At 39.6% G+C, this 25,823-nt stretch overlaps 1 protein-coding gene across 3 annotated transcripts in view; it reads right to left on the minus strand.

The window, feature by feature from the left end:
• Positions 1-25,823, minus strand: part of HPSE2 (heparanase 2 (inactive)) — a 638,970-nt gene that overhangs the window by 571,227 nt on the left and 41,920 nt on the right. For 2 of the 3 annotated variants that reach the window (XM_004268436.4, XM_004268434.4), the window contains exons 1-2: positions 6,905-7,194; positions 3,851-4,008 (exon numbers count right to left, since the gene is read on the minus strand). In XM_004268436.4, the coding sequence (XP_004268484.1) occupies positions 3,851-4,008; positions 6,905-7,194 (448 nt within the window). Of the gene's footprint in view, positions 1-3,850; positions 4,009-6,904; positions 7,195-25,823 lie in introns of those variants that run through there. The other variant, XM_049697113.1, reaches the window with a different exon arrangement.

Raw genomic sequence — 25,823 nt, forward strand, 5'->3', positions numbered from 1 at the left:
AGATAGAATGGCTGAACAAAGGGGGTTGAGATAAAGGTGTTTTAAGGAAACAGTGAAAATAAAGCTGAGCTGTAATAAAAGTTTTATGAAAACATAGGGTACAAAAGGTAAGCTGAGATTTAAAAAGGCTTTGAATGCCAAGTTGAGGAGTTTGAACATTTTCTGTAAGCAATCCAAAAATAATCAAAGTTTTCCAGCAAAAAAGTGACATGATGAATATGATATTTTAGAAATATTAAGCTGGCTTTTGATGTGCATAATAAATGGTGTATATCTTGATTAAAGATATGGTTATGGCAGTAAAGAGACAGGCATACAAATAAATCACACTGAATATACAACAAAGAGACAGACTGCAGCAAAATAAACTTAAGAACAAAAGATTAACCCAAGATTTCTTTGTTAGGAGCAAGAAAAGCATAACATCACATAGATAGGCAAAGGGTAAGACTCCAAAATATGAAGAACAATCCTATTTTTTATTTCCTCCATCATCATCATGTTTATATGAAGTTCAAGTTGCCTACGCTAAGAGTGGAATAAGTAACTGTATTAAAGGACTAACTAGAGAAGTTCCCAAAGTTTATGTAAACAGTGACTTTAGAAAGAGAAAATGCAGCTGCATTAATATGCTTTAAAAGTTTTTGGAAAATATAAGCCACATGACTTGTTAACTGCCCTATTAATTCAGGGGAAAACAACAACAAAAAATCACATCGAGGTAGCAATATGAATGAATTAACTAGAAAAGTGTATGTTACCCAAGCTGGAACTATCAGTTCATTTTAATGTTCGTATATAACAAAACTAAAGATTAGTCTCTTCTTTCATTACCACACAAAAAAAATAGCCACCCTATGTTCTCCACCTCCATTCCTTAAAGACAATTCTCCCTAAAAATCCTCCCTACATTCTCTTAATCCTCTCAAACAATTCCCTAATTCTATCTCCTTTCTTCTGCATAAACTTTGGTCTACCGCATCTTATTCACTCCTTAAACCCACTTTAAAATACAAAACATATATGTTATAAATTTCCTGAAGCTGCCTTTAATAAAAGTAGGAATACTTAGCCTTCATAGTGCTTTGCGGTTGACAAAATATCTTATACAGATACCTCTCAGAACCCTCACAGAAGCAATGCAGAGCAGGTATTATCACATCCATATATTACAGAGAAGCAGCAAGCCCAGGGCCACATATTCGTAAGTGATAGAGCCAGGCCTGAAATACAGGCTTTCTGAGTCCAAATTCCATATTCTATTCCCTATGTCACTCAATTTCATAATGTGCCAGTAGCTGTATCTAATTATTCAAAATGTATGTTATTATTCTATATTATGTTTAAGACAATATATCCCTTTTTTAAAAAAATAAGGTACTTATGCCAAAATGCCTATTACAGGGCCGTTTACTGAGAAGACCTAATTATTTTGAGAGGCTCATTATGATGACAGTTATCACTGGATTAAAAGTGACAACTGAAGTATAACATTTGCAAAATTGCTGAGACTATACCAAAACCATTTTTGCCTTTAATTCTGCAATGCAACATGCAACAACAAAGACAATATGGGTGATTTAAGGATATGTGAGCATCAAAGGGCAGAAACAGGGCATTCCTACTCTCTTTAACTGTGCTAAGGCCTCAAATACTGATATAGTTCAGAGCATCTTATTACCAAGGAGACATAAATCAAAAGGAGTTCAGCTAGGAGCAATAAAACAGATTAGTGTTGGGAAGGACTGACTTTAAAGAAAGTTTTAAAAGAATTAAATCCAGGTAGTCTAGATAAAAAACAGCTATGAGGAAAACTTTTTTTGAAGCTGACACAACAAAGAAATTATTTTGAAGGTAAATGTCTAAAAAAATGCAAAGAGGAGTAATCAAATATTTAGAGAATATAAAGGGAAAATTCAGGAAAAATTTACCAGTGAAAACCTATGGGACAAAAAAACTCTCCCACAGGAGTGGTGAAAACTACACTCCTAGAGATATTTAATACTATGTTGGACAAAACGAGAAAAGGATTCCATATGGAATGATCCTGTACTGAACCCTGAAGTGGTGGAAGGATTGAAGATGACCTCTTAGATCTCTTCCGTTTCTGGTTTTTTCCTAATTCTATGAAGTTTTATGGGGCACGGCCTTCTGCCAATATCCTTTCTCACCATGATGCCCACTTTCTCCTTGTACAAAGGGAAACAAATTGTATCCTTCATTTTAAGCATATCTCCCACTCTCAATGAATAGGTAATATAATCCGAGGTACAAGTTTGGGAGAAAAAGGCTAATTCCTAAACTTATAATAGTCCTTTTTTTTCCCACAGTGGTTCCTGGGGCTCTTACAAGTTTTTTCACAAACTAAAGAGGAAGTAGTTCAAATGGACTCAAAGAAGAGCTGTTTCATCAGGAAAACCATTAATATTCTCCCTTCTTGTATCCGAACACAGAGCTGACAGTGACCCTGGGAGCTATAAAGCCCCAGGTCAAATTACCATCAGAGCTGCTGTTCAGGATTATCTTTTACCTTTCAGCATTTTATGATGAGTGACAGCAAAATCTACTGGCAATCCACATTTTTATAGCAATGATATTTACCTTTGAAAAGATGTAGCCTTAAACACCTACACACTTTGCCAATGCTGTAAAAGAGTAAGTCTAATTCAGGATTCAAACTCAAGAAGCCTCAGTCTTGCCCTCTTTCTCCAGTCTGGCACTTTAAAAAAAAGGTTTCTCAGCCAACCTTGAAATAGATCCAAACTCTCCAGAATTCCCATTCAGTGAAAGCCCCAGAAAATACAAGGGCTTTTCCTCATTTTGCTGATTTATAAGGACAAGATGTAACAAAATCCAGGGAGCTCTGAGAACATGTCCCTGAGCCCTTTAAAAATAAAACTGTAGCTCATGTATGAGAAGGGACAACAGGGCAGAGATAGCTCTCCAGGAATGGACGCTAATGCCTCTTCTACCCAATCTAAACAACCTCAGTGGGTGAAGACCCATCAATTGCCACCTTGCCCATTTGAAAGAAACTCTGTTCCTCTACCCACACAGCAAGTTCATAGTTATTATCACCAAACCCTCTAAACAATTTTCTTAAATACCATTTTCATTTTTCCCTAGTAAAAATGAGACTGTTCAAAGACTGTAAAAAGATTGGCCTCTCACACTGGAATAGGATCTGGCATTTTCAAAAGCCCTTCCAACACTTAACTCATCTGATCCTGGCAGGAAAGGCTGGCATTTATAATCCCATTTTGAAACTGAGAAAAAAAAAGTGCAACTCTGAGACTGCAACTCTGAGATTAGGCAGTCTAAAGAAGAACCCACTGTGAAAAGTTTCAAACCTTCCCAACAATGGACCAATCTAAAAAGGATTATTCCAGAAAACTTTAGAGTGGGATTCAAAAGAGGCTGAAGCCCTCCGTAGCCTCATCTCAGCAAAGCAAAGAATAAGAAAAACAAAAAGGCACTTCCTTTAATTTTAGAAAGGAAACGTGACCCTGCCCCTTTATGAACCTGACTGGATTTTCTCAAGAAACCCACTGCACCTTCTCCCTATAGGACTAGCCAGTCATAAGTTTTGGCTACTAGTTCTCGGCCTCTGAGACTCAGCCACCGAAGAAAGGCCAGCAGCCTGGACAAGGACAACCTGATGAGCCCCCTTTGTGTAATCACGTCAGGAATCCCACACTCCAGTTTCCCCTCGCCTACAGCTACCAGTTTTTCAGGTGAGCTTCAACCTGGCCCTCCTCCAAATCTGCACCCCACACGCACACATACCGATTGCTGGCTCCCACTCCCCAAACTTCCCCCACCCAACAAGAGTGGGGAGCAAGTTTCTCACCATCCTCATAGTTTTTGAGATAGTAATCCGGGCCGGGGCCCCCACGGCTTTTTGCCGGGTTCCTCAGATTCTGGAACTGCAGGAAGTCGGTCCTTTTGCCCCCGAAGCGCAGAAAGGCAGGTGAAAGTCCCCGGGCCAGGGTCACCAGACGCTTGGAGCTGCAGGGATAGAGAAGGAGAAAGGAAAGGATCCGGGGGACAAGCGAGAGGATGCGGGGCACCAGCAAGGCCCTCTTCCCACTCTCTGTGGAGTTATGCCTGGCGCCCCAGTCCGCCCATTCTTGGGCCATGGGGCTCCGGGAGCTACGCCTCCCGCGCCCAAATGGTCGTGGCCCCCTCCCTCAGGCACCCCGACGATGCTCACCAAAAGTAGTATTTACAAAGAGTTAGAGATTGTGTTTGTTAATAGTGTGTGCATAAGGTGGGGGGTGCCCTTCTGCTGAGAACACGGGACTAAGGCGCAGTTGCGGGGCTTCTGCCCCTGCCTGAAAAGCTCTCCCGGAGGAGACGCGCAGCGCACGGACCCCGGGCTCCGACTTTTGCCAAACTTCTGGGCTGAAAGACGGGATCTGCCTCCTCTGCCCCAGGGGCATCGCAACCTCCATGGAGAAGGTGAAACCCGCCTTCTTTCTCTCGGATCATGCACCTGAGGTCAAGTTAATTTTTTTTAATGCCAAAGCTGATTTTCCTTTTCCACTACCTTATAACAACTGTATGCATCTCCCAAATCCCTGAGCAAGAGAAATTCCCGGGGTAAATTCTTGCCTTTCTGAGAACACTCCCCAGCCCCGCCTTGCACAGTAAAAGCAATGCCTCTTTGGCCCCTGAAATAATTCAGCCCGATCTCAGGAAAGGTAACGTTCTCCTCTCCACCCCCCGGGTTGGGCTCTATCATTTTTCCTTCCCACTTGGGGCCATTTGGAAGCTCTGAGGAAAATGAAGTTTGCCGAAATGTGGAACCTGCGCGTAGTAGGAGACTCGAGGGGCATCAGAATACTATTTACACCTATTTAGGTTCAGGATTTCCATAAATAGGTTTTTCAAAAGCCAAACGCTGCTAATTCGGGAAGGGGTAGAGAAGGAGCAAACAGATGCTCTTAATGCTAAGGGCATCAGCTGTTAAGTTCGGGGTCTCTACGTTATTTTTAACGCTTTGCTGCTTCAGGTTCTGAATATCCAATCCAAATGGTACTAAAGAGTATCTTAAAGGCGGTGGATAAGAGAAAACAGAGAAAAAAACAGACTCCAGTTTTACAGTTTCTAACAAAAGTCGTGGCCGCCTGGAGAAGTCCAGTAGCCGCCGGAAGGATCGCTTGGCCGAGGACTCCGGCACTGCGTTACCCGGCGGGCGCAATCGGCCGTCGTGTGGGCCCACGGCGGGCGAGGAGACATCCGAGCGAGTCCGGCCCAGCAGAAACGGCGTTTCCAACAACCTTCCAGCCGGAAACCTGCACAGCCAATGCAAATACGCCCCACCAAGGCTTCTTCCCCGAAAAGCCGCCTTCCACAATCTTTTCTGCGACAAGCATTTAGCGAGAACATGAAAGTTTGTTGTTGTTTTTAAGGTCAGAAGCAAAAGAACCCCGAAGGAGTCCGCGTAGCTAGAGAAGCGCCATGCAAGTGGGGCGTGTAGTCGCCCCCCACCTCCCGGACGAGCTCACAGACGCGCGCTGCTGCACGGAAGAGCTTCCGAGGAGGAATCCGGCCGCGCAGAGCTGTTCCCGCCCTCCCAGTGGAGGCGCGGGCAGGAACCAAAACGGCCTCGGCGGCGGCCACAGCAACCACTCAGTCCTCCCGCAACGCTCGCTCCACGTGGAAGAAGCGCCCCACACAGCGCCTCCTGCTACCTGCCGCGTCCGCTGACCTGGCCGAGGCTAGGGAAACCTGGAGAGCTGAGGGGCGGGCGCACGCGAGAAGCAAACTCGAATTTCCCAGAGTGAAAGATACTCAGGAAAGGCGCGGCGGACGCGGCCTCAGAACAGAAAAGTGAGACTGAGAGCTCTCGGCGCTCTTCGAGGGAGCCCACAGCTGAGGCTCCAATTTGGAGGGAAATTTTTTTAACTCAACACTTGGATTCGACATTGTAGACTTTTTTTTTTTTTTACCCTGCAACTCTGTCCCTGTTGGGAAGGGATCGTGGTTGCCTTACTGCTTAACAGTAACAACTGGGGAGAGGGTGAGCCCAATTAGAGTCCAAGCCCTAGAGTAATGCAGGGCCCATGATCACAAAACTCCCGGCTTCCTAATCCACCAGTGCTGGATTCAGATCTCCGAAATATCCCCGGGGTACTTCTAGGACACTTTCCGCTCTTCTTATATACGCTATGACCGGAGCGAGGACTTTTTTTTTTTTTCTTTAAAGAAAAACTAAACTATGCAGTTATCGCAGGAGATTTAAGGAGTAGGGACTGGGGGGGACCATTCGATCTATAAAAAGTATCTTAAAAAGTTCTGAAGTCTGGAAAGGACAGCGGAGGATATAAAATTAAAAATCCGAACCAACTTGCCCACCGCTCAAGCCTCTGCTTAGATTCATTTTCTGTCTGGGAGTGGGAGAGAACTGACGGAACGATCTTTCCGTGGAAAATTCCACTTTCGTGCGATCCCCGCTTAAACACTCACAGACACACGCAGACAGGCAGACACACACACACACACACACACACACACACACACACACACATCCCTCTCGGGTCTTTGTTGTTCAAGACCTTTTTCTTCACTTTTGTAACTGCCCTGAACCTCTTCTTTCTTTTCGGAAGTAGACGGGGAGGCTAATTGTGGATATATGTAAGCACAACATTTTTTCAGTCATAACTGGTAAGTTTCTGAAATGCCTTCTGCATTGCAAACATGTGCATCTTAATAGAAAACACTGCTTTTCTCAATCACCAGTTACAGCCTCAGCAAATATTCCAGGAGGAGGAAAACCTTTCTTCTCTTTGAGAGATCCGCTTGGCTTTTTTTTCTTCTTCTTCCCCCTTTGGAATGGGGGGATAGGAAGGGGTGGGGGGTGCTACTTTAAAAAAAATGATCCATGAAGCCCCTGCCTTACCTTAAGAAATCCAGCCAGCCATCATGAATGATGGACGGATCCAGCTGCAGAGAGAGGAAGTTCTCATTGACTGTCCTGACTGGGTTCTTGGTGCTCACATCAAGTAGAATCAGGGTCTTTTCCTTCAAACCTGGAGCTCTGTCTACAGGCAAGGGTCTCCTGTCTCCAGCTTGGGAGGAAAGGGAGAGATGGAGCAACAGAGCCAAGATGAGAGCCACCGGGGCTAGGCACGCGGGGGGGCGGGAGTTGCTGGAGGGCATGGCTTCAGGAAAGGCACAGAGCACCCTCATTAAATCCCTCTGATTTAAACCTCTCTTCGTACAGGGTCTCGCTGGTGACTAATTGTCCATATCTAAAGTGTGTGTCTGTCTGCCTTTTTCCCCCCTTTTTTCCCCTTCCTTTTTCCCCCCTCTCTCTCGTTTTTTTTTTTTTTTTTCTCTTCTTCAGTGTTTTGGTGCTGGTGGAGCGAACTCACGCCCCTAGCCAGCCTTCTCAGAGACTCGTGCCAAGAGTACTTCACCAGCACCGCCCCTTTAAGAGATTTCAACTGCAGACATTTTTTAACTTTTTAAAGGTAAGGTGAGGCGGGGCGGGGGAGGGGGGAGTAAGAGGAAGGGGTGGCGATGTACCCTCCTGATTTAACCCTCTAGGGTCGGGAAGCGGACGGAGGGATCGAAACTGTACAGTTTTAACATTTGGGGTACCGGGCGGGACGTCTTGTTTTTACTTCCCTCCCGGCAAGGCTCTGGGGAGAGCAGTTCTAGCTGCGACCCCGACGCGAAAGCCTCTGCGCCAGTTCTGGGCGTGCTGGAGTAGGGTCTGCACCAGTCGCGCGCCTATTTGTCCTGACAGCGTCAAGGAATGTCGTCTGCTCCAGGCCCTTCCCTTTGGGTTGAAGCAGCGAGAGCAAGGCTGGTTAAGTTGCAGAGGGGTCCTGCGGTGGCGACTGTGATTCCTGCCAAAGCACCGAGGGCAGACGGAGACTCCATGGACGCAAGTATGGACCTCTGCGACGCGCTGGGCAGCAACACAGAAGCCGCCCTCTGACCTGACAGGGCCCAGAAGGAATACACAGAATGACCAGGTCAAAGGGTTTATCCGCCCGTAGGGGAAAAGGGCCCAGGCTGCGCGTGGCTCCGTTCTGCCTGCAGCTGAGGCGAAAGTGTCTTGGGGGTTCAATACACGCTGACTTAGGCCAAGTCAAAGCAACCCTGTCTGTCCTTGGCTAGTCTGGGCGGCGCTGCGCCCATCTGAGCCACTGCTTGCCCACTGTACTCCACTGCAGCAGCAGAGCTACCCACCCACCCCCACCCACCCACCCCCCGCCCAGACCCTCCTCTAGGTCACCCTGGGCTTATCCCTCCCGAGGGGAACTGCGCCTTTCTGGTCCTGGAGAAGAACAGAGTGATGGGTTTTCAAACTCGGCCCGGAGCCGAAGCCAGAATCTGCCCACACGTAGCTCCTGGATGCTCGAGAAGAGCCAGGAGCTGCGCGATGCACCACCCGCCCTAACTCATGGATCCCCCACCCACAGCACCTCTCAGATCGAGCCCTGGGTCCCCAATTAAAGCGTGGGAAAGAGGCCAGGCCTGGTTTGCTGCAGTCACATCGTCGGGCTCCACTTTCAGCTTATTTCTGGAACAAAATGGGGCTTCTACTTGGCAGATAAAGAGAACTACTTTATGCAGTGTGGGTACGCAGGAGCCTCCCAGGGCCTCCTGATATCAAACAGGCAAAACTCTTAAAATGCAGAGCTAAGGTTTCCCCCAAGGGTTCGTGAGCCAAGGGCAGTATCACAGCCACAGAAAAACACTGAAATGGCAACCTGCCTCTCCTTCCCTCCCCTCAGATAGGATTAAGGAATCTGAAAAGGACTGGAGTAGATGACTTTCAACTGAAGTTCCCCGAGGAGCTTCTACCAAACTAAGCAACCAGGAAATACAGAGCTCAGGTTGGGTTAGACGGGGAAGTGCCATGAAGACCTTCTAGAAGGTCTCCATAAAATGAGGCCAAAGGAGAAAGAAAACCCAAAGCATATTATTTAATGATTTTTAAAACCAAGATGTTAATATACTGAAGAATTAGATGTGGGCTCTGGCCCTAACGCCTGCTTCGTTCAGTTTCTGAAAACTTCTAACATACCTAGATCCTCTAAAATATGTGTGCGTTTCTGTGTAGGGGTGTGTGGTATGGTGTGAGTTTCAACAGAAATTATTGTATTTTTTAAATGTGCACTGAGCACCGCCTAGAGATGGTGACAGCCTGGGGAACAAAGGTTTTTATTTATCTTTGTATCGCCAGAACCAGGCACTTAGTAGGCATTCAATAAATGCCAGTGAGCTAAATTAATGGTAAATCAAATCATGCTCAACACACTAAAATCATATACTGCTCTCAAGAAGAATGTGAAAATAAATACATACTTTTATCTGTCACAGTAAACTGTTAGGTTCCTGTTCAGTAAGTTGTTTTCCCAGTTATTAGCATTTTCCTGGTTATCTCCTTTAGGAAATACTTATCTTGCAAATTCAGAAGCCATTAGTTCATTGCTTATATTCAAAATTAAAACTAATTACATATTTTTAACAAGGAGCCAGATTTTCCAAGGGCCTAAACACCCTCTGGATTACAACTGAATGTATTTTCAGAAGCCACATTAATTGCGACCAGAGGAAGACCACCTGAATGAAATAAAGACGTCACTCACCCACTAGATGTCTATAATTAATGTGCCTTTCAAAAATACCTACTCTTGTGACTAAGAATGAACTTGGGTATAATGAGAATCTGCTTAATTATGAATTTTATCCACAGTTTTTGCTACTAACCTAACCATTCAGTAATTTTTTGGTGGCCTAGTTAAGTTACTTTAACCAGTATTTAATGTTTTCACCAGAACCTGTATGTAGTATAAAAATCAAACCCAATAAAACAGTGCTTTTTTCCTAATTCCTGATGAAAACCATCTCTCTAGTCTGGCCACTGAAATTCTATAGGCATGTCCAGCCTCAGGACATCAAGGCAAATAGAGTGATTCAGTAACATTTAAGGAGTTCCAGATAGCCCTGGTTGACTCTGAGATGACCTGATTGTTTTGTCCTTTAGTCTGGTTTGGGTGTAGTTCTCCAATGGGCTACTCTTTACAAATAGGACCTCCCTCCCCATGTCATGATTTTTGTCTTCCTCTCATCTAACCCTAAATTATATTCTGTAAGTAGCTTATTATTGTGTATATTAGATTGATGCTTCTATCCTATCTTCTGTGTGCCAGGTGACAACAGTCTGTACCTCTGTTCTGCCTTAGATTGTAATTTCCTAGGGGACAAGAATCAGGCCTCTGTATAAAATATGAATTATTGGGAACTAGATGCACTGAAGTCTCCTTGGAAATGTTCTGCCTGGTGTTACTGAATGGTCCTTATAGATAAATTCTTTTAATATCTAGGAGTCTTAAAGTCCCAGATTTGTAAGAAATCTTGAAGATTAACTGGTCCAGTGATTTCTAGACAATAGGATTTCAAAATAAGTATCAGTGTGGAAGAACTGACATATATTTGCCAAATTTTTATTTTGTCTAGTAAGGACCTTAAATCTGTCAACTACTTAATACTATTTTTTCCCAAAAGAACGTTTTAACATCCAAAAAAAAAAAAAACAGCTGAAATATGTCAAAATAAAAAGCAAGTGTATAAACTGAATAAATTTAGCTTCATGAAAAATCACTATAATGTTTTATCATTTCATCTCAGAGCAGTGGAAATATGCCAGTGACCAACATGGGTTCTAGGACTGGTGGCTGGGAATAATGATATATCCTGTATTTACGGCCAAATTCTACTTTGTAGCATACAGTGTACATACTTTTTAATGATGGTCATCTTGACTACAATAATTTCTTTCCATTCTCCTATGCTTTTTTCTCATTTTTAGCTTGTCACAAACTCATTGACTCCCTTTCCTTCTATTAAACATTCAAAGCCATGGTTATATCTATGCCCTCTTTCCCCTTCTGAGAGAACTATACCTAAATGTCTAATAGCTAGAAAAAAAATCCTTCCACCATAACTGGGACTGGGAAGTATGAAGCTATAGCAGCCAGTCCACTGTGTCATTGCTGCCTGTGTATTTGTCCATGATGACTACTATTTATTGAGATCTTACGGTCCAGGCATGGTGCTCAGGACCATTATCTTACTGATCTTCTTGAATAACTCTGAGAGGTAGATATAATTCATTATTACCACCTAGTTTACATATGAGAAGATGGAGACTCAGACTTGTTAAGCAACTTTCTCATGGTACACAGCTAATAAGTGGCAACAAGGATTGAAACCCAGGGCTGTCTGACTCCAAAGACTATGTCTGTGTTAACCACTACACTCTACAGTTAGGCTAAAATATTGCATTCCCTCTAACAACTTGTCAGCTTGTTCCAACTTTTCATGGGAAAACCTTGGAATAAGAGTTGGAAGACCTGAGTTTAAGTCCTATCTTTGCAGATTCTAGCTTTGTTACCTTAGGTAATTTTTTTTAACTGTTCTAAGTCATAGCTGCCTACTCTGTAAAATTAATATCTTAGAGTAAGAATTGAATACGGTTATGCATAGAAAAAGTGCTTTATAAATCCTAAAATATTATACAGTTGTGCTATTTGTTTCTTGTTATTTCTTATTCCTTCTCCCACACTTGCCACAAATATATTCCCTTAACTGACAACTGGAGCAAGAATTAAGCTATATATAAATAACTTAGTGACAAACTTGAAACAAAAGGTCAACTCTACCTAATATGTCAATAAATGCAGTAATAAAATGAGTGTGTACCACATATTTTAACCCTGCAGGCTCTTCTGCCTGTGTTTAGCATATGACAAAGGAAGAAAAGTTAAGTAGGTTTTATGTGCCTTCTTCAGTTTTCCACTGGGAGAGGGCAGACAGGAGTGGAAAAAGGACAGTACTGGGAAATGAGAAAGACTGTGTTCTCCATCCTGCTTAGAGGAGCAAGGGATAGCAACACTTTCTCCATATGAAAAGTTGAGGGGGAAGAGGATTTATAACTCTATGATTTTTCTACCTTATTATATAAGAAACTCGAGCTGGATGATTTTTGTTCCCATTGTTACCATCAAGCAGTAAACTTATGTGGGGAAGATCATAACCCTAATAGATGTAGTTGACTCATTAATGAGTTCAGTTTGAAATCCCTTAACATTTTTGGAGGTAGGGATGACAGATATTTGAGAAACTGCTATAGGTAAAAAACCAAGTAACAGAAAAATACATTAAAATTATTCATGTCCTTAGTCACACTCATTGAAGAGATGTCCTGTCTGCCTTTTGTACATTCAGGTAAGTCCTGAAAAGCATCATGTGATACTGGAAATTGTACCAGCTCTGGAGTTCAAACAACTTTGATTAAAACCCAGTTCACAACTTAATGTCTGCTCATGTGAACCTCTGGTGAATAAGTCATTTATTCTTGCTGAGCCCCAATTTCCCCATCTATAAAACATGCATAAATACACTCCCTCCATGTGTGTTGTGAGAATTAAATGAGGTATTAGTTCCTGACACACAGTTACTACTCAACTATCAATGTCACTAATTGGGTTTCACCGTGGAAATAAATATAATTTTCATAGATAAGGCAGGAAGAAATTTATACACCTACATCTGAAATCTAAGGTTTCAAAATAGTATAATAACTTATTTCTATACTATCCCATTTTATGCTCATAGCATAGAAGGACAAGCTGTATCCTCATAATTCAGGTAAGGAAACTGAGAGTCAAAAAACTCAAAATGCCATTTCTTGAAGAACCTGAGACTAAGCCAGCTCTACTGACTGAAAACTAGACTATACTTTTGGTATGTCTGTTATTGAAAATACCTGAGAACTTTCACAGTGAATCAGCTATACATATACATATAACCCCATATCTCCTCCCACTTGCGTCTCCCTCCCACCCTCCCTATCCCACCCCTCTAGGTAGTCACAAAGCACCGAGCTGATCTCCCTGTGCTATGCGGCTGCTTCCCACTAGCTAGATCTAGTTTACATTTGGTAGTGTATATATGTCCATGCCACACTCTCTCTCTTCGTCCCAGCTTACCCTTCCCCCTCCCCGTGTCCTCAAGTCCATTCTCAATGTCTGCGTCTTTATTCCTGTCCTGCCCCTAGGTTCTTCAGAGCCTTTTTTTTTTTTTAGATTCCACATATATGTGTTAGCATACTGTATTTGTTTTTCTCTTTCTGACGTACTTCACTCTGTATGACATTCTCTAGGTCCATCCACCTCACTACAAGTAACTCAATTTCGTTTCTTTTTATGGCTGAGTAATATAGTTTCCACTATACCACTTTCTTAGTGAGATAATCATAAGAATTAATGCTAAAGGTAATTTCTAAGGAAGTGAAATATATAAATCATATATACTTATCTCAATATACCTCCTATTTTAGTCTCAACATTGAGAAGTTGAGCCTGTAATAAAACATTTGCCTGGAACACAACTGTGTCACACAAGTAAATAGCTATGATTATATTTTCTTTTGTCCCTAGGCTAATGGCACACTTTGACCTTTTTAAATACCCTAATGTACCTAGTTCATAATAATGGGAGTTAAACAAATAATGACAATAGAAAGCTTACCACAGGTTCAGTTCACTCCTCAATAATCAAAATCAGCTGATACACGCTATCTATACATACTTACTCAGCTGAGTATTTTGCCTCTGCCTGAACTAACATCTAGATCCCTAATTCTTTGGAGTAGTTTTGTCCCCACATAAGCAGATCCAAGTCCTTCCTCGTTGAATGCCGGTTATGCTAAACCTTACCCACCTAAACAGTCAACAAATTTCCCAATTCTTCTACTCGTTTTGGTCACCTAGAGACATTGACATGACGTGACATTTAGAAAGTATGTTTCATTTTCATCACTTAAATTTTAACTTTCTCTTTTGACCTTCTGAAGCCTAGCCATCATAATACTATGTTTAAAAACTTTAAAATGTTTTTACCTTTCAGAAAGATATAAAATCAATTTGAGGGTTTAGGTCAGTGATTATCAGCCTCAGCCGCACATTACAATCACCTGAGGAGCTTTTTAAAAATACTCATGCCTGGGCCCACCCCCAGATATTCTGGTAATTGATTTGGTTTCTAGTTTCGGGGAGTAAATTTAGTTGATAAGGCATGCCACATTATTTGAATCTATCTAATTTCTAGGTTTCAGATAATGAGGAGCAAGAGTTCAAATACTAAGGGATAATTCAAAAAAATTTTTTTGAATCTATTCTGTTCCTAGTTTAGACAATGCAAGTTCAGATATGGAGGGTCCATCCTCAAAGGGGAAAAATTACGCAAGTAAATACCATATATCCTAGTAGCTTTAGTGGATTCTCAACTGATTATTCCTTCATTCATTCAAGAAATTTTTTCACTTTACAGTACCTGATTGGCAAAATGTGAATATTGGATAACTAATTGTGGATATGGGGAGATGGGAAACTTCTTGCAAGCTGATGCGAGTATAAACTGGTTGAGCCATTCTGGAGAGTGATATGGCAATATTTAGTGAAATTACATATGTGTATTCCCTACAACCTGGCAATCACACTCTGGGCATAAATTCCCAAACAACTCACAAAAGGCTCATAAAAGGACTTGAATGAGAATGGTCAGTAAAGCACTGATTTTAATACTAAGGAATTTCAGGCACCTAGATGTCCAGCACAAGGGAAATGGACAGGTAAAATGAGGAAGGCAGCAGTTAGAAACGACAAACTAAATGTACATACAACAACATGGATGGGCTTTAAACAGAATGATACATGAGAAACAAACAAACAAAAAAGCCCAGAAGTATAGTTATAGCATTATAACATTAGTGCAAATTAAACACACACACACGAAACAATATATTTTACAAGCATACAAAAATATCAAAGGACATACATCAAACACATTAGATTTGATGCCTATAAGGTAATCACTGAAAGAGGAAAATAAAACAAAAGGCTTTGCATGGACCAATGTTCACAAACGTTCTCCTGCATTCAAGGCCATTCTTAACCTATTTTCTGGAGAGTGAAAGGGAGAAATATTTATTGAGTGCTGACTATAGGCTAGGTAGTATTGTCTGCCTCCCCACCTTGGGATCCAAAGAATATCTTTGCCCTTGGAAACCTCACAGCCCAGTTGGGAAAATGAACAAGTTAACAAAAATCCAGTTGGTAAGTCCTATAGAGTTTGGTGAAAAGTGCTGTGGAGTACCATAAGAGATTATGACTTAACATTAATTTGCGTTTATATAGGGGTCTATTACTTAATTTATATGTAATTTTCCATCATAATAATGACTGAAATATATCATACTTTAATGAGTTGGGGTTTTGGGGTTTCTTTTTTCCTCTTTCCTCTTTATCTGTTCCTAGTATTGTGTAGTTTCTACTTTGGGACTAGCTAAGGCTTGCCTGCTGTAGAAATGTTGGAGTGCCATCTGCTGGTGGAAATGTTTTATAGTTCCCCCATCTATCTTACAATACATTTTAGAGAACAAAAATGTCACACATATCATATGATATCTGGGCTTGAAGGAATTTTAGAGATCATCTATTTCAGGTCCTTGATTTAGAGATTAGAAAATATCTCCTTACAAGATTTTATTTCATTTAAGGTAAATGTGTGTGTGCATTTTCACATACCTCTTTCATCACCTCTGTGAGCTTCATAGAACTTTGTATAGTAAAGACTCACAAAGCTAAACTATCTTAATTTTCCCAAAGAGATAAACATATAAACTCCTTTAGAGGGGTCCGTAAGACATGTTTAAACATTTATATAAAGCCCATTTCCCAGGAAAACAATCTTAGGAAGGCAGCTTACTACAGTGCCAAACAAATGAGCTTCAAGGTCAGACTTACATTCATCTCAGCTTTACAATTTACTAAGAAGCCTTAAGTTCAACTTCGCTGAATCTCAATTTCTTTATATGTGAAAAAAAAACAGTAATCTAATTTACACGGATATTACAGTAATTTGTGGAGCACATGTAACAATAAAATGCTTAGTAATGTCAGAAAAATGTTTAACAGCTAAACTAAACCCCTAATACTAATTTAAATGTTTCTTAATCCTTCCTTAATGAAGCTAAAAACTGTAAATGGATCTTCCTGTCATTTATATTTTATATTTATATTTAATATAAATAATCAGCTGCCTCTAAGATATTTCATACAATTAATTCCCATAAAAATGGAAGGCAAAACTTGTTTTAATAGCTCAGTGGATATCTAGGCAGATCACACTTCTGCTTTAAGGCCTTGCTATTCATAGTGTGGTTCACAGATCCAGCAGCATTAGCATAAACTGGGAGCAATTAGAAATACAGAATCTCGGGCTCCACCCAGACTTACCAAATTAGAATCTACATTTTAACAGGTTCCTCAAGTGATGAAAATTCACATTTAAAGTCTGAGAAGCATTACTTTACAGGACAGCAAATAGAACCTGAGCTCCATTATTTTAGGAGAGGTTGCCAGAACTAGCCCTGCTCTGTTCCTCTTGGCTAAATTTATCTATGTTTTAATGTTTAAGTACTGAAACTTCTTCAGTTCTTTAAAATTTTAGTAAAACTCATCTTTGCATAACACAGAGCACTTAACATAGCCCATGGAAAGAAGGGAGAAAGGAAAATATGATACTACTGTCATTAATAAAATGATGTCCCAAAGCCAAAGAACATAGAAATTGAGTAAACACTACAAGCAATACGGAGTTACAGAGTTTCTGTTACTGACAGTGAATAAGCAACTGTAAAATATGGAATAGACCAGTCAGAAATATCATGAAAATTAATCCATACGGATACGTCTACACATCTTTGTGAGAGTAATGATAGATGAAGCAGCAATTTCAAACCTAGCAACAGCCAGCACCAGCTTCAGAAAAACTCCCAGTTGCTGAGAAGTCTGAATGTCCAGGTGGTAAAAATCAGGAGATTCATGAAAACAAAATTAGGCATGGTCCACCTGCGCTTTAACCAGATAATCAAAAAACAAGTAATGTGCTACTCATACTCTATGAAGACAAAAAAAAAGTTATCAAATATTTACCTAGTACCCACTGTGTACAAGCCATGATAGAAGCAAAACAAAGTCATACAATTAAAGAGGAAGAGTAAGCACACAAAACCATGTAGGCTGAGAAACAGGCAAAAACTGCTCATGCCACAGGAAGACTCAATATGAAAATAAAGTTGAAAACTGAAAGCATTTCCTCTAAGATCAGGAATGAGACAGAGATGTCCACTCTTGCCACTATTATTCAACATAGTTTTGGAAGTCCTAGACATGGCACTCAGGGAAGAAAAAGAAATAAAAGGAATCAAAATTGGAAAAGAAGAAATAAAACTGTCACTGTTTGCAGATGACATGATACTATATATAGAAAATCCTAAAGATGCCACCTGAAAACTACTAGAGCTCATCAATGAATTTGGTAAAGTTACAGCATACAAAATTCATATACGGAAATCCCTTGCATTCTGTACACTAAAAATAAAAGAGAAATCAAGGAAACAATCCCATTCACCACTGCATTAAAAAGAATAAAATACCTAGGAATAAATCTACCTAAGGAGGCAAAAGACCTGTATGCAAAAAACTATAAGACACTGATGAAAGAAATAAAAGATGACACAAACAGATGGAGAGATATACCATGTTCCTGGATTGGAAGAATCAATATTGTGAAAATGACTATACCACCCAAAGCAATCTACAGATTCAATGTAATCCCTATCAAATTGGCAGCAGCATTTTTCACAGAATTAGAACAAAAAATTTTACAATTTGTAAGGAAATACAAAAGACCATGAATAGCCAAAGCAATCCTGAGAAAGAAAAATGGAGCTGGAGGAATCAGGCTCCCTGACTTCAGACTATACTACAAAGCTACAGAAATCAAGACAATATGGTACTGGCACAAAAACAGAAATATAGATCAATGGAACAGGATAGAAAGCCCAGACATAAACCCACACACATGTGGTCACCTTATCTTTGACAAAGGAGGCAAGAATATACAATGGAGAAAAGCAGCCTCTTCAATAAGTGGTGCTGGGAAAACTGGACAGCTACATGTAAAAGAATGAAATTAGAACACTTCCTAACACTATATACAAAAATAAACTCAAAATGGATTAAAAACCTAAATGTAAGGCCAGACACTATAAAACTCTTAGAGAAAAACATAGGCAGAACACTCTATGACATAAATCACAGCAAGATCCTTTTTGACCCACCTCCTAGAGCACAGCAAAGGAAACCATAAACAAGATGAAAAGACAACCCTCAGAATGGGAGAAAATATTTGCAAAAGAAGCAACTGACAAAGGCTTAATCTCCAAAATACACAAGCAGTTCATGCAGCTCAATATCAAAAACATAGACAACCCAATCCAAAAATGGGCAGAAGACCTAAATAGACATTTCTCCAAAGAAGACATACACATTGCCAAAAAACACATGAAAAGATCCTCAATATCACTTATCATTAGAGAAATGCAAATCAAAACCACAATGAGGTATCACCTCACACCAGTCAGAATGGCCATCATCAAAAAATCTAGAAACAATAAATGCCGGAGAGGGTGGGAAGAAAAGGGAACCCTCCTCCACTGTTGGTGGGAATGTAAATTGATACAGCTGCTATGGAGAACAGTATGGAGGTTCCTTAAAAAGCTAAAAATAGAACTACCATATGACCCAGCAATCCCACTACTGGGCATATACCCTGAGAAAACCATAATTCAAAAAGATATATGTACCACAATGTTCACTGCAGCGCTATTAACAATAGCCAGGACATGGCAGCAACCTAAATGTCCACTGACAGTAGAATGGATAAAGAAGATGTGGCACATATGTACAATGGAATATTAGTCATAAAAAGGAACAAAACTAAATTAAAAAAAAAAAAAAAAAAAAAAAAAAAGGAACAAAACTGAGTTATTTGTAGTGAGGTGAATGGACCTAGAGTCTGTCACACAGAGTGAAGCAAGTCAGAAAGAGAAAAACAAATACCGTATGATAACGCACATATATGGAATCTAAAAAAATGGTACTGATGAACCTAGTGGCAAGGCAGGAATAAAGATGCAGACATAGAGAACGGACCTGAGGACACGGCGTGGGAAGGGGAAGCTGGGACAAAGTGAGAGAGTAGTACTGACATGTATACACTACCAAATGTAAAATGGATGGCTAGTGGGAAGCTGCTGCATAGCACAGGGAGATCAGCTCGATGCTTTGTGATGACCTAGAGGGGTGGGATATGGAGGGTGGGATGGAGGTTCAAGAGGGAGGGGATACGGGGATATATGTATACATATAGCTGATTCACTTTGTTGTACAGCAGAAACTAATACAACATTGTAAAGCAATCATACTCCAATAAAGATATTTTTTAAAAAATGAATTTTACTTTTAACAAAGCTAAGAGTTCACACCACTAAACCAGATTTACAAGAAATGTTAAAGGGATTTCTCTAAGTGGAAAACGAAAGACCAAAAGTAGATATGAAAATTATGAAAGAAAAACTCTCATTGTAAAGCAAACATGCAGTAAAGGTAGGAGATCAACTACTTATAACACTAGAGGAAGGTTAAAACATAAAAGTAGTAAAATAATCTATACCCACTATAAGAAGGTAAGGAATACACAAAACAAAAAGATGTAAAATATGAGACCAAAAACATTAAATGGGAGTGAGGGGGGAGAAGTAAAAATGCAGGGTTGTTAGAATGCATTCAAACTTAAGAAGTCATCAACTAAATACAAATATAAATACAAGTATATATGTAACCCATGGTAACCAGAAGCCAGAAAACTATAATAGATACACACCAAAAAGAGAAAGGAATCCAAATCTTTAGTGTTACTAAAGATAGTCATGAAATCTCACAAGAGAGCAAAAGAAGAAGAAAGGAACAAAAAACTGCAAAAACAACCAGAAAACAATGAACAAAATGGCAATAAGTACATACCTATCAGTTATTGCTTTAAATGTCAAAAGACTAAATGCTCCAATTAAAAGACAAAGAGTAGGGGCTTCCCTGGTGGCGCAGTGGTTGAGAGTCCACCTGTTGATGCAGGGGACATGGTTTCGTGCCCCGGTCTGGGAAGATCCCACAGGCCGCGGAGCGGCTAGGCCCGTGAGCCATGGCCATTGAGCCTACACGTCCGGAGCCTGTGCTCCACAACGGGAGATGCCACAACAGTGAGAGGCCCGCGTACCGCAAAAAAAAAAAAAAAAGACAAAGAGTGGCTGAATGGAAACAAAAACAAGACCCATATCTATGTTGCCTATAAGAGATTCATTCCAGATCTAAAGACACATACAGACTGAAAGTAAGGGGACAGAAAAGAGTATTTCATGTAAATTGAAACAAAAAGAAAACTGGGGTAGCAATATTTATATCAGATGAAATACTGATATCAACACAAAGACTATAACAAGAGATAAAGGAGGATATTACATAATGATCAAGGAATCAATCCAACAAGACATAACAATTGTAAATATATATGCACCCAACACAGAAGCACCTAAATACATAAAGCAAATATTAACAAACATGAGGAAGAAATTCAAATTAACACAGTAATAGTAGGAAACTTTAATGCCCACTTACATCAGTGGACAAATCATTCAGACAGAAAATCAGTAAGGAAACTCTGGCCTTAAATGACACATTAAACCAAGTGGACTTAACAGATAAATATAAAACATTCCATCCAAAAGCAGCAGAATACACATTCTTTTCAAGTGCTCATGGAACTTTCTTCAGGATAGATCACGTGCTCAGCCACAAAACAAGTCAGTAAATTTAGGAACACTGAAATCATATCAAGTATCTTTCTGACTATAACACTATGAAACTAGACATCAATTACAAGGAAAAAACTATAAGAACACAAACGTGGAGGAAAAACAATATGCTACTAAACAACCAATGAATCACTGAAAAAACAAAGGAGAAATCAAAAATTACTTAGAGACAAATGAAAATAAAAACACAGCAATCCAAAATCTATGGAATATAGCAAAAGCAGTTCTAAGAGGGAAGTTTATGGTGATATAAGCCTACCTCAAGAAAGAAGAAATATCTCAAATAAAGAACCTAATCTTATACCTAAAAGAACTAGAAAACTAAGAACAAACAAAACCCAAATTTACTAGAAGGAAAAAAATCATTAAAATCAGGGCAGAAATAAATGAAATACAGACTAAAATAATATAGAACAGATCAATGAAACTAAGAGCTGGTTCTCTGAAAAGATAAATAAAATTGATAAACCTTTAGTTAGACTCATCAATAAAAAGAGAGAGGGCCCTAATCAGTAAAATCAGAAATGAGAAAGAAGTTACAAATGACACCACAGAAATACAAAGGATCATAAGAGATTACTATGAACAACTTTATACCAATAAAATGGACAACCTAGAAGAAATTATAAATTCCTAGAAACATACAATCTATTTACAGATTCTATTTCACTTCTAGTGATTGGTCTATTCAAATTATCTATTTCTTCTTGATTCAATTTTGGTGGGCTATATGTTTCTAGAAAGTTGTCCATTTCTTCTAGGTTGTCGAATTTTTTGTCATATAATTGGTTCATAATACTCTCTTATGGTTTTTTGTATTTCTGCAGTATCGGTTTGTATTTCTCCTTTTCCATTTCTTATTTTGTTTGTGTTCTCTCTCTTTTCTTCTTGGTGAGCCTAGCCAAATGGTGTCAATTTTGTTTACCCTTTCAAAGAAGCAGCTCTTGGTTTTACTGATTTTGTTTTATTGTTTTTTTAATCTCTATTTTATTTATTTCCTCTCAAATCTTTATCTTTTCCTTCCTCCTGCTGACTTTAGGTTTTGTTTGTTCTTCGTTTTCTAATTCTTCTAGATGGTAGGTTAGCTTGCTTATTTGAGATTTTTCTTGTTTTTTGAGGAAGGCTTGTATCACTATGAACTTCCCTCTAAGAACTGCTTTTGCTACATCCCATAGATTTTGTATGGTTGTGTTCTCATTGTCATTTGTCTCAAGGTATCTTTTCTTTTCTTTTTTTTTTTTGTGGTGCGCAGGCCTCTCACTGTTGTGGCCTCTCCCATTGCGGAGCACAGGCTCCGGATGCGCAAGCTCAGCGGCCATGACTCACGGGCCCAGCCGCTCCGCGGCATGTGGGATCTTCCCGGACCGGGGCACGAACCCGTGTCCCCTGCATCAGCGGACGGACTCTCAACCACTGCGCCACCAGGGAAGCCCCTCAAGGTATCTTTTAATTTCCTTTTTCATTTCCTCGTTGACCTATTGGATTTTTAGTAGCATTTTTTTTTGAGAGAGTTAAATCTGTTTCAAATCAGTACTTCAAACTCCAGAGAGACACAAGTCACTTCTTCAAAATGTGGAAATGCATTGTAAATAACATATATCACCAAACCATTGACAAGCCTAATTTGAAAAATGCAAGTAGGTGGATAGTTGATGATTAGTATCCTCACCCACAAAACATTACAAGAAAACCTAAAGCATATGCCCATTCCTAGGCTCCAAATAAAGGAGACACATGATGAGTGTGTTATACTATCCATTTTACCTCCACTGATGTTTTCAGCTGTTTGTTTGTTTTGCCAAATTGGTAAATATTATCTATGCCTTTCCTGGTGTAAAATCAATATGAGCTGTACAATATTTGTATCAAAAGTAAGTATTGGATATTGGGTTATAGAGTGAGAAATGCAAGAAAAAATAACTTTAAAAACAGAAAGTTATTATCTCCTGATTTAAAAGAGGGGGTCAAGAGAAGAGGTAATTGGGGCTTCCCTGGTGGCGCAGTGGTTGAGAGTCTGCCTGCTAATGCAGGGGACACGGGTTCGAACCCTGGTCTGGGAGGATCCCGCATGCCGCGGAGCAACTGGGCCCGTGAGCCACAACTACTGAGCCTGCGCATCTGGAGCCTGTGCTCCACAACAGGAGAGGCCACGATAGTGAGAGGCCCGTGCACCGCAATGAAGAGTGGCCCCCGCTTGCCACAACTAGAGAAAGCCCTCGCACAGAAACGACCCAACGCAGCAATAATTAATTAATTAATTAATAAACTCCTACCCCCAACATCTTCTTTAAAAAAAAAAAAAGAGAGAAGAGGTAATTTGCTTGTAGAAATTTGAACTCTTTTAATGGTTTTTATTACAGTTCGTTGAATATTTCACTCAGGAATTTGAAATGTTACTTAGGAATGCTGTTTTTTCATCTCATCCATCAGAGCACACAGGCAGGAGTTTGTTTCTGCTAGCTTGTTCAACAGCTTATTGTCAGTTACATTAAGACTCATTTAGACCAACTAAATGAGAATAAATGTTCCTTAAAATAAAATGAAGCTTTCAGCAAATAATTCAACTCATCAAGCAGCTACTGAATGCCTACTTTGTGCAGTTGTGGTTAACTTAGTGTCTCCCAGTTTCTACTCTATCTACCACTTCTTTCTCAGGTCATTTCCTTTTGTTCCACCTTTTCTTTTTAGATTACATGCTTCCTGTTGGGGAGCAGGTTGGGACTCATTTTGCCAGTGGACACCTGCGCCCATGAATGCCCTATACACAAGTGGCATTCATGTGGAGTGGCAGCAAGCTAGAAGTCCAATTCCCCTCCATATAGATCATCAGATGTATATATCATGTCTCATGTCTTTTTTTTTATTATTTTTCTTATTAATTTTTACTGTAGTATAGAATCTTTACAATGTCGTATTAGTTTCTGCTGTGCAGCAAAGTGAATCAGTTATACGTATACATATATCCACTATATTTTATATTTCCTTCCCATTTAGGTCACCACACAGCACTGAGTGGAGCTCCCTGTGCTATACAGTAGGTTCTCATTAGTTATCTATTTTATACATAGTAGTGTATATATGTCAATCCCAATCTCCCAGTTCATCCCATCCCCCTTTCCCCCCTTGGTAGCCATAAGTTTGTCCTCTACATCTGTGACTCTTATTTCTACTTTGCAAATAAGTTTACCTGTACCATTTTTCTGTATTCCACATATAAGCAATATTATATGATATTTGTTTTGCACTTTCTGACTTACTTCACTCTGTATGACAATCTCTAGGTCCATCCACATCTCTGCAAATGGCACTATTTCATTCCTTTTTATGGCTGAGCAATATTCCATTGTATATATGTACCACATCTTCTTTATCCATTCCTCTGTTGAGACATTTAGGTTGCTTCCATGTCCTGGCTATTGTAAACAGTGCTGAAATGAACATTGGGGTGCATGTATCTTTTTGAATTATGCTTTTCTCTGGATATATGCCCAGGAGTGGGATTGCTGGGTCATATGGCAGTTTTATTTTTAGTTTTTTGAGAAACCTCCATACTGTTCTCCATAGTGAGTTGTAACATGTTGTTTAATATCCATGTAATTGTTTTTTTCTCATTTCTTTTCCTGTGGTTGATTCTAGTTTCATGCTGTGGTGGTCAGAAAAGATGCTTGAAATAATTTCTATACTCTTAAATTTGTTGAAGTTTGTTTTGTGTCCTAGTATGTCATCAATCCTAGAGAATGTTCCATGTACACTTGAAAAAAATGTGTATTCTGGGTTTTTTTGGATGTAATGTCCTGACAATATCAATTAAGTCTAACTGTTCTATTGTATCATTTAGGATCTCTGTTGCTATTGATTTTCTGTCTGGAAGATCTATTGATGTGAGTTGAGTGTTAAAGTCTCCTACTATTATTGTATTCCTATCAATTTCTCCATTTATGTCTGTTAGTATTTGTTTTATGTATTTGGGTTCTCCTATATTAGGTGCATATATGTTGACAAGTGTAAAATCCTCCTCTTGTATTGATCCTTTCATCATTATATAGTTTCCATCTTTATATTTCTTTACGGCCTTTGTTTTAAAGTCTGTTTTGTCTAAGTATTGCAACCCCCGCTTTCTTATCATTTCCATTTGCATGAAATATCTTTTTCCACCCCCTCACTTTCAGTCTATGTGTGTCCTTTGCCCTAAGGTGGGTCTCTTATAGGCAGCACATGATAGACTCTCATTTTTTATCCAGTCTGCCACTCTATGTCTTTTGATTGGAGCAATTAGTCCTTTGACATTGAAGGCAATTTTTGTTTTCTGGTTGATTCTGTTTCTTCTTTCTTTCTTTTTCTTTTTGTGGCTTGATGATTTCCTTTTATTTTATGCTTGTGTCCTCTTCTTTTTGGTTTTTATTAATCTATTGTATGTTTTTGATTTGTGGTTATCCTGTTTCTCAAGTATGTTAACCCCTTTCTATATCTGCTTGCTTTAGACTGATAGTCATATAGGCTCAAACACATTATAAAAAAAAAAAGAGAGAGAATCTACATTTTCTTACTCTCCTCCCCACATTTTATGATTTTGATGTCCTCTTTTACATCTTCATGTTTATCCTTTTGCTGTTCCTTGTGTTTATGATCACTTTCACAAATACTTTTTTTTTCTTTTTGATCTATATACTGACTTATTTAAGTGATTTACTTTCCAATTGTGATTTCCTCTTTCCTATATCTTCTTGCTTCCTTTCTATTTAGAGAAGATCTTTCAATATTTCTTTTAGGATAGGTTTAGTATTGCTGTATTCTTTTAGTTTTCGCTTGTCCGAGAAAATAGGATAGCTTTAGTATTGCTGTAGTCTTTTAGTTTTTGCTTGTCTGAGAAATTCTTTATCTCTCCTTCTAGTCTAAATTATAATCTTGCTGGGTAGAGTATTCTAGGTTCAGATTTTTCCCTTTCAAGCCTTTGAATATATTTTGCCACTCCCTTCTGGCCTGCAACATTTCTGTAGAGAAATCAGCTAATAGCCTTATT

Source organism: Orcinus orca, chromosome 14, assembly GCF_937001465.1.
Source record: "Orcinus orca chromosome 14, mOrcOrc1.1, whole genome shotgun sequence".
Taxonomy (NCBI): Eukaryota; Metazoa; Chordata; class Mammalia; order Artiodactyla; family Delphinidae; genus Orcinus; species Orcinus orca.